Source organism: Carcharodon carcharias, chromosome 1, assembly GCF_017639515.1.
Source record: "Carcharodon carcharias isolate sCarCar2 chromosome 1, sCarCar2.pri, whole genome shotgun sequence".
NCBI lineage: Eukaryota > Metazoa > Chordata > Chondrichthyes > Lamniformes > Lamnidae > Carcharodon > Carcharodon carcharias.
Genome location: NC_054467.1, coordinates 12,030,343 through 12,045,297, shown reverse-complemented (window position 1 = coordinate 12,045,297; position 14,955 = coordinate 12,030,343). Strand labels below are relative to the sequence as shown.

Sequence of the window (14,955 nt, the reverse complement as noted above, 5' to 3'; positions counted from 1 at the left end):
CCTGCTCCTTGCCAGCTCCATTGGCTTCCCCTGCCTTCCAATACATTTCAAAATTCCCATCCAAGCTTTCAATTCCCTCAATGGCCTCGCCCCCATCTTACCTCACTAACCCCCTCAAGCTTTACATCTCCTCATGCACCATCTCTGACATTAAGCTACCCCTCAATCTCCAGTATTTACCACTGGCAGCCACTTGCCTAGCAGCTATACTTTTGTCCTCTGGAGCTCACTGCCTATTTTCCCACACATTTCTTTCCAAACATACATTTGCCCCTTCTCTCTGGCTCTCGTTTTCCTCTTGCCTGCCATCCACAATTCTCTTTTCCTCCTCCTTTAATGTGAGGCACTGAGGTGACTGCCTGAACATGGAGGAGGTAGATTTCATTTTGAAATTAATGGAATAAAAATCAGGAGGACTTTACAAAGGGCCTGAAATCTGCTCCGCCAGATCAGCACCCAGACAGTGAAGTCAAAAATCTACTCCAAGGTGTGTTGTAGAAATTGAAAACTAGGCCCCACGTGGCGTTATTCAGCATTCTCCTACATTTAAGTTAGAGCGGCAATGTGTGGCCAGATTTAACACTAATTCATTGATCTCACACAGTGCATTACACAGTACTTGGCAGTGAAATTACATGTTATGCATTAATTGGACGTTGCCATGCTATCTAAGGCCAAGCCTTAGAGTAAAGACTCGGGACCCATCTGGGGCTGAATTTTCACCGGGGAGGTAGCATACGGGAGTTGGATTTGCTTTTAAGTCAGAACCCTGTCCTTCTCCAGAGGAAGTCGATTAAAGTTAAGATTTTTAAGTGGGTGAGCCCCTGATTGGCATGGAGAAGGGTTTCCCATCTGACTAAGGACGGCAAGCAGGCCCTCAAAGCTGGGGGGGCCAATGACAGGAGCAACCAGCTGCAATACTGGGAGGTGCCTCAACAAGAAGGGGCCCTTTCAGCCACTTTTTTTAAAACTTTATTAATAAAGCAGAGAAAAACAGCCTGTTGATGGGGAAGCCCCTCCACAAGGTGACCTTTTGAAGCACCCCCACCCAGCAGGCAGGGAGGGAGGGCCTATAGACCTGCCTGGTGCATTGCCCTGCCCCCCCCACCCCCCCTCACCCCAACCAACCCCTCTACCCCACACCCCCAACCCCCCACCCCACCTCACCCCACCCAGCCAGCCGCTAACTGCCCACCTCCAGGCAGTTGATCTGCACCCGTTGTGTCGGGATACTGAAGGCCTATGGAAAATTCAAGTCACTCATCTTTAAAAAGGCTCATAATGAGCCTAACTAGGGCATGACACCTGAAGACAGAGAGAGAGAAAATGAGCCTAATTGCTGGCCCCACCTCGTGGAGGTGGGCGACCTTCCTGGGCCCTGAATTTGTTTCCCCCAAAAGGCCTGGCATTGGGAACGACATCCTGCAACTGATACATTGCCCAGTGCCCCGTATTTTTGAGGCCCCTCCATCTCCATTCCCACCTTGGGTTTTGGCGGTGGGGGGGGTTGTGCTGTGGTGGGGTGGGGAGGGAGACAAAAATTCAGTCCTTGGTTTCAGTCTACATGCAATTTGCAAAAGGATGAAGAAGTGTGTGTGTGTGTGTGTGTGTGTGTGTGAAGGGGGTGGGAGAAGATTTACTAACCTCTTAGAGCCTTGTACTTCCCCCCTGCTGTTTGTGTAATTATTGTCATCCACACTTTTGCTATCACTTGGCATTCCATCTCTAATTACCATGCTAAAGCAGCTCTGCAGATAATGACAAGTATTTACCACCCGTCAAGATCAGACTTCAGTCCCTTCCCATTAGATTGTTAATGAGATCAATGCAATTTTCGATCAAGATAAACAATACTATTAACATCTTGTAATTTTACTCGTGCTGAATTTTTTTTTATTTACTCTTTCCCCGTTTTTTTCCTCTCGCTGTTCTTGCTGGTATCAATCACTGATTCCAGAAATCTAGTGACGTTTGGTCTTGGCCTTCACCTGTCAGTAAACTCCTGCATTGATCCCACAGGATCAGGGATTCCCTTCTTATATAAACATGGAGTGGGCTCCTGTGTCCTCAGAGGTGTACCTCAGACCCCCATCCACAGAGAATAGGCCGTAAAATGTGGCTTTGGGTACTTGGTCTGCTAAAGGTGGAATTTTTGTTTTGGGGTTCTGCCATGAGCAGGCTGCAATGGGGTCATGGGTCCTTTTCACCTGGACAAGAATAGGATTTACAAAATCCTCAGGTACCGAGGCCACATTAGAGACCTGGACCCAAAAGGTGGGTGCCATTCCCGCCTCTCAGAAGACTAATTAGCCTGCATACTTACGGTAAAATGGTCCTTGGATGTTCTCCCATGCTAGGAATGTGTGAATGATCAGCCTGAGTGTCCCTGTCTCTACCCCCCCACCACTCCCCAACACCACCCTCTGCAACCGATCCTGTGCTGCTGCTCTTGCTTGAGTAGGCAGCACCTCTGCCCTTAAGAGGACTTTGCAGAAACTCCTGAAGTGTAGAATGTGGCCAAATTTGCTGTCTTTTCTTTCTTTCTCTCAGAAGTTGTGGATTTTGTAGAGTGTACTGCTTTAGCGAGAGACCTTTAAGACTGAAAACATCTCCTGCCCATGATAGCAATGCTGAAGGGCACAGTTTGAATATTTGGAGTGGAGGTTTCCGAAGGGACTCTTGTCATTTTACAATGTCAATGTCAGAGTCTGTGGAATATCTCTCTAGCTGAATTTTCCAATCCTAAATTTGCCCCAGATTGGGCATACTTCCAGCAGAAAATTAGGTCACTGAATATTCATGTGATTTACTGATCTAATTTGAGCTGCGCTCTATTCGTTGGGCTACACTACAATCCATTCCAACAAGCAACAGCTGTTCATTTCTACTTTGATGTTTACTGGTTAAATGACAGCCATCGGTTCCTAAAGTCAAGCTGTCCAACACCAGCTGCAGCTTTGGATGACTTCCTTGTGCTAATAGACCCTCAGCCTATGCTTCACTGTGCCATGGGGTGCCAACTCTGAATGGACTTCTTCCTGAAGTGACCTCCTATTATCACCTGCCCATTCAAAGCACAATTTTTTGATCCTTCTCAAATATTTTTTTACCAAGAAATGAAAATGAAAACTATGCATTTTTTTTAACCCCTCCCCTCCCCTCGCCATCCCTCCCCTCACCCCCTCCCCTCCCCACCCCCCAAGACTTAACTCCTGAGTTGTTCACAGCAGTGTCCTGGAGATTAATTTTCTAATCCTGGAGACTCCAGGACAATTCTGGAGGGGTAGCTACCCCAACTGTGGTCTTAGTGAAGGAGATGCAGGCTTGCTCCATACCCCACATTCCTGCAGCATTTGTAAACGATATCAGAAAGATGTTATTTTGCAATTGTTATGATGAGTTACAAACTTCTGTTCTATTCATAGACCAACATTTAAGGAGACAAGCGGAAGAGAATCAAGCTGAGAGTCAGACAACTGGAGCTCATATGCCCCAGGAACCTCAACAGCCTCTTGATCCAGGTCTGGAAAACTCTTCATTATCTTCTTATCTTGGGACCAAATAATTAAATGTGATTATTATGAAAACTTGTTATAGAGAAAGACAAAGCACACTGTTTGCTACATTTATTCAGTTCCAGGACCTGACATAAACATTAATCATCCATGCCTTACATAGATTGATCTAAGGGATAATCAAATTGAGGTGTTTAAGATGATTAAAGGAATTGGTAAGGTAGTTGGAGGGAAGCTATTTCCTCCGGTTGGAGAGTCCAGCACAAGGATGACCTTAGAGCCAGGTCATTCTGGGCTCATGCTCAGGAGCAATTCTTCACACAAAAGGTAATGGAAATCCAGAACTCTCTCTCCTCCACAAGGCTGTTGAGGCGGGGGGGTCAATTGAAAATTTCAATTGATATTGAGATTGATAGATTTTTGTTGGGTAAGGATATTATGAGATATGGAACCAAGGTGCTGTTGAGATGCAGCCGCGATGTAGTTGAACTGGCCTGATTGGCTGAATGACATACTTCTGTTGCTATGTAGACAGTCAGCATTAGGAACCACCACTGCTTTGTCCACTTTTGTTCAAGCAGGCAGCATGCCACACTCAAATTTCCTGTGCTGCATGATATTGATGACCCTATGTAGGGAGCGCTTGTGGGCATGCAGGCTCAGCAGGAAAATCAAGAGGCAAAGAGACTTGATGGGGTTAGGTCACAAGGAAGCCCAAATTCCGATGTAAAACTTAAGTATCTTGTATTGCTGTGGAATATCATTCTGGGGTTCATTCGCAGACCTGTCACAAAGCAAGTTGATAATCGAATGAAAACTGTTCAAGGCTAAAATTCATATAAAGAGTCAATGCACAACTGGCTCTGAGAGTAATTTTCTTCAAAGCGGTTAATTTGATTAGGACAAAAACAGAATTAAGACACAAAATAATTGGGAATTTATGATTACGAGACTGAAGGGAGGTCAACATGAAACAAACAGGCAAAGCCAGTTACAGCAACAAAGCAACAGTGCACAGGAAATGAAAGAGAAATATCTGATCTTGTTGGGAAGATGAGCCATTCACTGCAATTCAAGCTGTGCATTTTACCAACAAATTATCTCATCTATTCAGCAATCTAAAACAGCTTTTGCATCCAGATCATGGGCACAGGAGTCTATAGAGTTACTTTCTCAAAATTGGATACTCTCTTCCGATAAAATTAAAGGAATTATAGAAAGTGATCCCTGCCAGGTCCAAGTCACTCTTCTGATTTAAGCCCCATTAAACTGACAGCCAATGGAGGGGAAGGTTGGGTGGAGTTAAGTAGATTGACTGGCAGGAACCTACCCTGTATCTGCCAGGTAAAAGAGGTTAAATACTGATCTTGTATTTGATTCCAGCACCTGGTATATTCTACAGGCTGAGTTTTCTGCTCCTTCATTGGAAAAAAACCTATTCTTACAACGAAGTATAATTTACTGTGGCAGAGAATCTAATGGTGACTTGCAAGCTTGGGTTTTTATAACATTTTTGCTTGGCAACTGCAAGTTTATAACAGTGCAGTGAGTGAACCAGGACATCAGGGACATGAATTAACAGGGCAAGCAACAATGCATCTCTTTAACAAATTGAATTGAAGGATTGTAAAATTAACAGCACAAGAACTGAGAAGAAAGTGTAAGTTGGAGTGGGTGAATTCAATGTCACAATAGGTGCAGAGAAAGAAATAAATAGGGAACAAAAGATTGAATTAAGGGGGGGGGGGGAAGAGGCGAGAAAAATATGAAAAAATGTAAAATTTAAATGTGACTTTTTTATATCTCCAACAATTAAATCCTGAAGGAATGAAGCCCCACATCTGTAATTGTTAAATATCAGAGCCAGAGAGGTTGATTGGCAGTAAGTACATTTATCACAAATTGAAAGAGCATTTAAACTAAAATGGACAGGCTTGACTTTCTGTGGTGAGTTTAACTCATAGCTACCATCAAATACAGCAATGTCACGCCATTCAATGAAGTTCAATATTGATGCAGTCGTGGTTTGCCATTTTCATGAAGCTAATGATGAGGTGACACATCTTAGACAACATATTTGGCCCAATATATTTTTAGCAACAACAATTTGCGTTTACATCCTGCCTTTCACATAGAAAACCACCTCAAGGTCCTGTGCAGAAGCATAAACTAGGCCCTACCTGGGTCGTTTTGTTTTGGCTTGACAGAATTATGGTTTTTGGCTTCAAACTATCTGAAACTGCCCAAATCTAGTGTTGAAAATCAAAATCACCAACGCGTCTCAGTATTTGTATCCCTCTTTAGAAATTCCTAAATCTGCCATTCCTGCATACCTTTTGTGAATGCTTTGTGGTTGTGTTTTCCCCCCTACTCCATCCCTATGTTGAAATATTTGGGTTGGGGGCACTGATAATATATTTTGAATAAGTGGCTTTCAAAAAATCAATAAAAAGAATTAAAGTTTCTGATAACGGATGCCCGTTCAATCCATCATGATGTGGTCCTGGGAGAATGTCACTGAATTAAACAGTTAACCAGCTGCTTCTATGTCCTGTGTCCCTTCCAATGTAATTGTGATTGACAGCAAGACCCTTATTCAATGTACCCCTGGGAATATTTCACCTTACAGTATCTTGACATTCAAATCAAATACATTAGCAATGTTAGGGAAGATATCTGTGCTTTACTTAGGGAATATGTTCAAAATGCAAATTTCACATTGCCGGTGTAGCAGCTTTTTATATAAAAGGCCCTAAAGTGGAAGGCAATCTTTTAATCTGGAAAAAAGATAGATTTTTATAAGATACAACACATAACATCTCTCACAGGAGGTAATCCTCCTTCTGCTATTGTTCATATAATTAGATATTGTGCTTGAAATGTGTGTGTAGTCTTAGCCCAATGAATCATAACTTTAATAGCTCATTTTGATGTTTTAAAGCATTAACGGCAAAATTCAATGACAAGCTATATAATCAGGAAATTAAACTGGGCCTACTGCGAAAGAAAGTGGAAAACATTTCTGCCAACATGAATGATGTGCGGATTGTGCTGTACTCTCTGGAGGGAAAAATAAATGAAGATAAAGGGAAAGATCTGCAATCAACCTCAAAAGGTATGACACATGCTTCAAGATTGCAATAGGGATGTACCTTCAAAATTGGGCAGAATCAGATCAATCTCATTAATACAGATCCCACTGATATTCAGACAAAGAACTTTCCTTTCTCCATTCTATCCCATGCCTCATGGCACATGAGGCAGACGAAGCACATGCTTATGTCTGATTCCATGGCTAGTTTTCCTGGAATATGTCAGCAGCCTGTCACCAGGAGCTTGAGGGGCACCACTGCACAACAAGCATGACTAACCAGGAGACTCCAATACAGGTCTAGTAATCAGTTTGTTTGGCCCCGTTATGAAAGCACCTTCCGTGGCCATCAAGTCCTAGAGAGAGACTCAAACCCAGAGCTTTTGGCTCAGAGCAGGAATGTTACCCCCTGCACCTCAAGATCTCTGTGATGAGATAGAAATAAACTATCCCCATCTCTTCGTGGAAAAAATGGCTGATATATAAGTATTGCCAATTGGGGCTGAGCAGTCAGACTTCAAATTCTGAGAGTATGGATTGCAAATTTCTTTGAATCATCAGCTGAGTTGCTGAGTGTTAGCTCAGTTGGTAGCTCTCTCACCTTACAGTCAGAAGCTTCAGGTTCAAGCCCCATTTCATCACTCAAGTACAAAATCAATGCTGACACTCCAGTGCAGTACTGAGGGGGGTGTTGCAGTGTGGAGGTGTTGTCATTCAGATGAGATGACTGAAGTCCTGTCTGCCCTCTCAGGTGAACATAAAAGATCCCATGGCTCTACTTTTGAAGAAAAGCAGGGGAGTGATTCCTTGTGTCTTGGCCAATATGTATCCTTCAATCAAAATCACAAGAGAAACCAGATTATCTGGTCCTATCGCATTGCTGTTTGTGAGAGCTTCCTGTGTGCAAATTGGCTGCCACATGTCCTACATTGCAACAATAACCACAGTTCAAAAATATCTCAGTGGTGTCAAACACTTTGAGACATCCTTGAGTTTTTGAAAGATGTTATATAAATGCAAGTCTTTCTTTTGCTTCTTTGAATCTGCAGTTCAGATGCCAAAGGCCATGTTGTGAATGGGATGTGCCTCCTCAAGACCAGCTTGCAAATGATGTACACTCTGGCAGTGTTCACATTTGCACATCTTTCCAATCCCCTCCCACCACCACCCCCTACCCCGCTGTCAATGCAGTCACCACCATCACCATCCCAGTCTGCTCTAGTCCAGAGAAGGATCCATCCCTCACCAAGCTAAGAATGAAATCGAACTAAATCTGGAACCAGGTCCTGATCTTCTTCCCATCGGTTCCATGGCTACTCAATCAGAATTGTGATGTGAGTTTAGTGAAATGGTCAAGGAAATTTTACCCCCGCAACCCCACTCCATTCCCCACCCCGATTTGCTTCAAGTATAACCAAGAATGAGCTGATGAGGCTATCTTTCTCCTCCAAGGAAGATGCCTGCATCCAGTTCTGACATGCCTACTCTGACAGCAGACAAATAGGTTGTAAATTTTACAGTGGGCTGCTGGATTGATGTATGCTGCTGTCAGTTTGATTAACCCCACATGGAACTGTTAACTCATTCTTTCTTTTAAAAATGTGGTGCACTTAACTCGGCTGGCCCGCACTGCAAATGTGTTTTGCCTGTCCCCGCAGATACATGAGTCCCCATACAATCAATGGAAATTGACTGAGCTCTGCAGCTGCAGAAGGTCAAAGGTCTTTTGTTAAATTATGTATTGGGCTCCTTTTAGTCCCAGTACAATTGAGTCCACAGCACAGAGCCGAAATTGCCTCGTTTCATAGTCAGATATGTTTGTGACCCAAGGCTCTAAAAGGGCTGGGCTATCAAAAGACTTTGGAATGGGAAATTGTTGGATAAGATTTTCATTGTTTAGAGAATTCCTGTGAAAAGAAGCTGCATACCTCATTTGATTTAAGGGACATTCAACACTGTCATGGAGATTGCTCCCTTCTTTGCAAAATGTACTCGTTCTGACATAACTGGTTCATAAGGTGTGTTGCAAGAAATTGGAAAGCACAAAATTTTGTTCAGTTTTTGTTCAGTTCCATCCATGGTGACCTGAGATACATTGGAATAGACAGCATGGTCTGTAGGAGAGGAGAGAGAAAAGAAATTGCAGCAGAGTTAACAAGGCAGTGGAGGGGGGATGGAAATATAATAGAGCAAACAATAGGAACAACTGTAAAGGAAGTGAAGGTGAGGAAGATGCAAGCAACATTATAGGACATAAGAGAAGAGTTAACACATTTTTTTAAGCAGCAAAAAAAAAGGCTAAAATCAACACTTAGGGCAGAGGTTAGTAATTTGGAGACTCCTCAGAAATAGTAGGAGCTGGCAAGTGGGTGACACTTTAAGATTGTACCTATTCAAATCCAGTCAGACAGTACAACACTATTTAATGAGAATTACTGGAAGAAACAGGATGGTTTTCAGTCGCAGTTAACATCTTGTAGGCACAAGTTGCTCCTTCAGGCTGAGGGGGTCAGGCGTGGTATGGTGGTGGGGAACTACAAGAGTTGACTGACTTGTCACAAGAATTTCTGTATCTTAGGTCAAACTCTACAATATATGGGAATTCCAGCAATATGAAAGGAAATCTGACATACTCAAGACAATAGACCTGCAAAGGTCTTAAATCCCTTCATCATGTTTTGAGGTTTAAAGATAACTTTTCCACAGAAAGAATCTGGAAAATGTATTAATTTTCAATGCTCAGCTTTAAAGCAAAGTGCAATCGCACAAGTGTTAAAACTAAACATGGAAATAAAAGGTTAAAACATTAATTTCCCCAAAGACTGAAAGCAACAGCCAATTTAGTAGCTTATTACACAAGCAGTTATGATATAATGACCTAGATAATCTGTTTTAGTGATGTTGGTTGAGGGATAAATATTGGTTAGAAAACAGGACAATTCCCCTGTTTTTAAATATCTTGTACCGCTACCTGAGAGGGCACATGGGGCCTCGTTTTAACATCTCACCCAAAAGCAGTTTTGGCAGTGCACATTCTTTCAGTATTGCAATGAAGCCAAGGTTATGAGCTCAATTCTCTAATGCACTTCTCAAACCCATGCGTTTCTGAAACCAGTTGAATCAGAGGTGAGCATGCTTCCACTGAGCCACTGTTGACACCTACATGCTATCTTAGATTTACATATTGGGTAGCCCCTTGATATGAGATGCTTGACCAGTTAGAGGAGTGACCACCAGTGCTGCATCTGTGAGAACATCTAAGACAAAACCACAAAATTGTAAAATCCTCCTTAAGTGAAAGATGGAACTCTGTGTGCTTCTCTGAAATGATAGAATCTGAGGAAGGCACAACTTTGAATTAGATTTGGAAAATCTAATTTCATTTGGCATATTGTTAATTACTGAGAAAAAATGGAACAAAGATAAGAAAGAGAGATTTCCCCTTTGAAATTGTGTATTGTGTTGATAGGAGAAAGTTAATACAATTCAATAAAACCTGATTGGTTTTACATGCTTGCCAATGGACACACAATCACCATGTTAATGATTTTCTGTCAATGATTTGTCAGCGAAGAGCCACTCCTTTAAATTGTCTCCATTTCTTTGTTTCAGCAACTAAATCGAAAGGGATTCAGGAGCTGGTAAAAGAACTTGTAACACAACAAGTTCAGTCGTTTCAAAACAACATGCAGGAGATGGTAGCTCAGCTCTACAAAGCTATTTCAGGTTTAACTGAGGAATTTGAAAGCACCAAAGAAGCAATCAATCAGTTAAATGATACCATTTTGTCACTATCTGAGAATCCCCACTCCAAATCAGTGAAGCAAAATCCCTCAACTGGTACTGAACTACAAGAGATTAGGGATGAAATGAAAGTACTTAGAGCTTATGTATCAGTGGCTTGTAATGACACATCTCAGAAGCTAAATGGAAAGCTCAAGTCTCTTCAAGCAGAATTGGAAAAGGAACACAATAGGATTGGCACTGTCTTTGAAACCCTAAACCATACCTTTTCACAGGCAAGGGAAGCTCATGAGATGCTGGTTTCCAATCAGATGCTCCCAGATATCACCATCCCCGAGGAACAAGGAGGGCAGAGAGAGGAAAGCTTCCAAAAGTATTTGCTCAATATCACCGAAAATGTCAAAATGCAGGGCCGCCTAATAGTCCAGTTGTACACTGAAGTAAATGCACATGGATTACAGCTCTCCAACCTCACGGATTCAGTTGGCAGCCAGCAGGACATGCTGACTGGAACTTGCCAAGAGATGGTCGAAGAATGCAAGAGTAAAGTGGACATCCGGATGGACCAGATGGAGAACCGAATGCACAATTTAACCATGACGTTCTCTGATACTTTCACCTCATTAGATGATATCCTAAACTCAATGAATGAGAGAATCAGCATTTTGTCGTACGATGTTGAAATCCTTCAACCTGTTACTGACGGGCAAGGGCCGCTCGTTGAAACAGGTGCCGCTGACCATGGTGGTGCCGCTGACCATGGTACTGCCGCTGTCCATGGTGCTGCTGCGGACCTTGGTGCCGTTGCTGACCATGGTGCTGAAGTTGCGGCTCTTGCTGAACGTTTAGACAATCTCAGTTCCACGGTAGAGAGCTTAGTTGCGTTTGTCAAAGGTACAGCAGAAAGTCCACGGTTTGGAAAACAAAACCTAGCTGGAGATGAGACACTCAACGGGTTTCTAGCTGAATGCCGTCTCGAAATTGAGGATAGCCTGAATGATACGATGACAGTTATTAACGATGCTGTCGATTCCATGAGAGATGGTTATTACATCCTGAAAAATAATGTCACTGGCCTAAGGCAATATGCTTTGGAACTGTATCACAGGAGTATTGAAAAGCAGAAGGATGTTTTGACTGTGATCCCACTATTTACTCAGTTGAATGCCTCTTTTATGGTGCTGCTGAATGATATGGTGAGGCACCAGAATGCTTTGAAAATGATGGGTGCCCTCCAGGATCTGAAGGACAATGAGACAAGCTTACTTCCAAATCTAATTACGATGTCTCAGTTGTTTAATAGAACTGTGGCCAGGATTGAAGATCACCAACAGCAGATGCACCATTTGCAGGAAAATGCCCTTCGTTCCCCTCCAGAAACTAAAGACTATGAATCACGTGTTCTGGCACTTGAATCACAGCTGAGCTCGATAATGGCCAGCTCAAAATCTTTACCTAAAATTAAGAAACCCAGAATAACACAAGGCAAAGTCCAGCTTGCTCCTCCAAAATACCAGGAGCTGAGCCGCAAAGTGTCAGGATTGCAGTCCAAATGGGTTAACCTGAATGACCGGCTCTCCCAAATGAAAGTGGAGACAGGGCATACCTGGGGATTTTGTCAGAATTTGTCCCTGTTGGTAGCTCAGGTCAATGCCAGTATTCCACAGACTGCATCAACAATGGCAAAGCCAAACATTACCGCCCTTCAAGAAGACCTGAGAGACTTCATGCAGTCTATCAGTGAGACCACTGTGGAGATCTTTTTCACTAATATTACAGTGTTTATGGATAGGGCCATCTCTAATATTATCAGGAATATTACAAAGATCCAGAAGCAAATAAAGGTGCTATACAAGAGACCAAGAGCCATTAATAATACAACCAGTACTGGAAGAAGCCAACGATATGCTGACAAGAACATTGGTCCAGGTAACTACTCTAATTTATTATTTTATACCTTTCTTTCAAAAACTATTAATGTTTATGCAGTTACTCAGCCAGAGACAGGACATAGATCAGTCTGTGACTGAAACCCAGGTTATTATGTTAACTGATTAGTAAAAGATACACATAAGCAGGAAGGAAGTATAAGTGCCATAATACATTCATCATAGCAAAAGTGCTAGTGAATTTACAGAGCAAAAATTAACAAATTAGAGCCAGGCCATTCAGAGGTGATGCACAAAGGGTATTGAAAATTTGGAACACTCCATCAAAATCCTGTTGAGACTGGGGATCAAATGAAAATGTCAATGCTGAGATTGATAGTTTCTTGTTAGGAAAGGGCATTAATGGTTATGGGACCAAGGCAGGTAGATGGATTCAAGATGTAGATCAGCCACAATCTAAGTGAATGCCAGAGCAGGCTCAAAGAGCTGAATGACCTCCTCCTGTTCCCAAATGTAATTGGTCATGTGGAATCCCACAATGTTAAATGCTTTATGTACCCAATATCCGTGGGGTAGAAATTCAATATTATCCAGGTTTTATGGGCATAACAATGGTAAATTGAGTGACAGCAAGTTGTGTGCATGATTTGCCTGGGTGCTTGGATCACTGATAAATTTGGCATGGCCTTTCTTTAGGTGGCCATGACAAGCACATGAAATGAGCACAGATTTTGTTTCGGTATTGAAATAAGGTTCCTGCTAAAATTTCTGAACCTGTTTCCATAATTGGTTAAAAGTAGTTGGATACTGTGCTTCCACAATCTCTGAGCTTATTTTCAGGACTGACAGTGAGCTAACCTGATGTTTCTTGCAGAAGAAGCCTGCAGGTATTTTATTTTTTAACTCATCTTCAGAAAGAGCCAGGGAGAGCAGGTGAGCTCCTATTGACTCCATATTGAGTCCGCACCTGCAATTGGCCAGTGTTTGACTGTCTCCCAATTCTCTCCATGGAGTGGGATGAGACATGCTTGCATTTCTTCATCCAAAAGGCACACAGGGAGAGTCCTGTGATCAGTAGCCTGAAGGAACAAGGTGGCTTTGTAAATTCGTTGCAGTTAGATAAGCAAATCATTTTTATGCCAGATTGTATGACGTAAAACCCACAGGCACCATGGCTTCCAAGTCCTTCCTGTCCTCTGTTGCAGAGGTCTTTGACAACAGTGCACCGGAGAGCCTAGACAAACTGCTAACATTGGAAGAGCTGACTAGGGCCCTCCAATCCTTCGAGAAGAGTTAAACTTCTGGAAGCGATGACTTACCTGCTGTGTTGTATTTAACTTCATGGGACTGGGTTGCCTAGGCCTGCTAGAAATGTACGAGAGTAGCTTCTGGCTTGCAACATGACAGAATCCATGAGGTAAGGCATAATCACCCTCATCTACAAGTGGAAGGGAAAAAGGGAGGAAATTAGAAATTGGCAGCCCATCATACTGCTGAATGTGGATTACAAAATTCTGTCCACAGTCATTGCACAGATCAAATCTGCTCTGGAGTTAGTGATTCACCCTGACCAGACCTGTGTTGTACCGGCAGAAAGATCTCTGATAGCCTCACACCAGTTTGGAATACGATTGCCTACATGCAGGACAGGGGAGTGGACACCTCCCTCATCAGCCTGCATGATGGATGTCCTTCCAAAATGGGGTTTGAGGAGGGAATCCACAACTGGATTGAACTCTCTACACAAACATCAGAGGTACAGTTTCAATCATTGGGTGTGAATCGGAAAGTTTTCTGATCAAATCTGGAGTCATGCAGAGCTGTGCCCTCTCTCCCCTGTCCTGTTCATAAGAGGGGTGATAATCCCTGGAAATGGAGGCATGCAGGGAAACTCCTCCCTGTACATGGATGATGTTGCCATCTTCTGCTCAGATCCACTGTTGGTGCTCATACTAAAGAGCATCTGTGATCAATTCAAACTGGCCCCAAGGGCCAAGGTAAATTGCGGGAAGAGTGAGGCCATGTTCTTTGGGAACTGGGATGACTAATCCTTTATCTTTTTCATTGTCTGGTCAGGCTACCTGAAGGTGCTGATGATACGGTTCAGAAGGACCATGACATGTTCTAAAAATTGGAAGGAGCACATAGCCATGTTAAAACAAAAATCTGGAATTTTGGAGCAATGATCCCTCTCCATTGTGGGTAGGAACCTGGTCAGTAGGTGTGAGGTGGTGTTGCTGTATGTGGCACAAGTGTGGCCCATTCCTCAGTCCTCCACCACGGTGATCACCTGAGCCATCTTCCACTTTGTCTGGAAGTCGAAAATGGACCATGTTTGCAGGGACATGATGTACAAACCTCTAGATAAAGGGGTAAAAAAATGCCCTCATCCTAATGGCCACCTTTGTGTTTGCTTACCAAGGGTCATTCAGCCGCACACTAAGTGCCACCAAATGCTGAGGTTCTAATTGTCCCCGGTATTGCGAAGGATGAGTCTGGCCACATTCCCCAAGAACGCTCCAAGCAGTTGAACCAGGCCTGCCATCTATCCCTTGGAGAAAAGTTTATGCTGAAAAGCATCTTTGACCACAAGTACATTAGGCAGTGGTCTGCGTATAGTGACCTAGAGGCCTTGCAGGAAAAGTAGATGCTGGATCCTGTTGGATGGTTCCCCGAGCAGACTGTCAAAGTCACTTGGCAGAATGCCTCATCATCA

The 14,955-nt window shown here is 43.0% G+C and overlaps 1 protein-coding gene across 1 annotated transcript in view; it reads left to right on the top strand.

The window, feature by feature from the left end:
• LOC121292221 (multimerin-1-like) overlaps positions 1 to 14,955 on the top strand; it is a 61,144-nt gene that overhangs the window by 28,221 nt on the left and 17,968 nt on the right. The window contains exons 4-6 of the mRNA XM_041213969.1: positions 3,426 to 3,521; positions 6,457 to 6,630; positions 10,219 to 12,279. Of these exons, the coding sequence (XP_041069903.1) occupies positions 3,426 to 3,521; positions 6,457 to 6,630; positions 10,219 to 12,279 (2,331 nt within the window). The remainder of the gene's footprint in view (positions 1 to 3,425; positions 3,522 to 6,456; positions 6,631 to 10,218; positions 12,280 to 14,955) is intronic.